The sequence below is a fragment of the Penaeus monodon genome, chromosome 33, assembly GCF_015228065.2.
Source record: "Penaeus monodon isolate SGIC_2016 chromosome 33, NSTDA_Pmon_1, whole genome shotgun sequence".
NCBI classification, from domain to species: domain Eukaryota; kingdom Metazoa; phylum Arthropoda; class Malacostraca; order Decapoda; family Penaeidae; genus Penaeus; species Penaeus monodon.
In genome coordinates this window covers 19887397-19887712 of record NC_051418.1, presented here as the reverse complement: position 1 = coordinate 19887712, position 316 = coordinate 19887397, and the positions used below count along the sequence as shown (strand labels likewise).

The 316-nt window shown below is 34.2% G+C and overlaps 1 protein-coding gene across 1 annotated transcript in view; it reads right to left on the bottom strand.

The window, feature by feature from the left end:
• LOC119594295 overlaps nucleotides 1-316 on the bottom strand; it is a 25740-nt gene that overhangs the window by 22257 nt on the left and 3167 nt on the right. Inside the window, 1 exon segment of the mRNA XM_037943356.1 lies at nucleotides 13-105. Within this exon segment, the coding sequence (XP_037799284.1) occupies nucleotides 13-105 (93 nt within the window).

The following is a 316-nucleotide window of genomic DNA, read 5'->3' as shown; positions in this document are numbered from 1 at the left end:
GTCTTCTTTCACCTGATTCCCTGTAGATTCTGGTTTCTCCTCCTCCTCTGGCTTCGCTTGTGTCTCTTCAGCAATTTTCGTTTTCCTAATCTTTGGCTTGCGACTCTGCATTCAAAGTATACGATGGTTAGGCATTTGGAAGTATTGGTTGCTGGGAACGGATTTTTTTTTTTTATGCTTAGAGTAATGAATATTTGGATCAAAGTTGATTTAGTACTTAAAATTAACAAATATATCTGATAATAACAAAAGTTAGTCATAAAAATCAATTTCAATTACTATACTTCTCATGCATGTCCTTTGCAAGTGTGAAAAT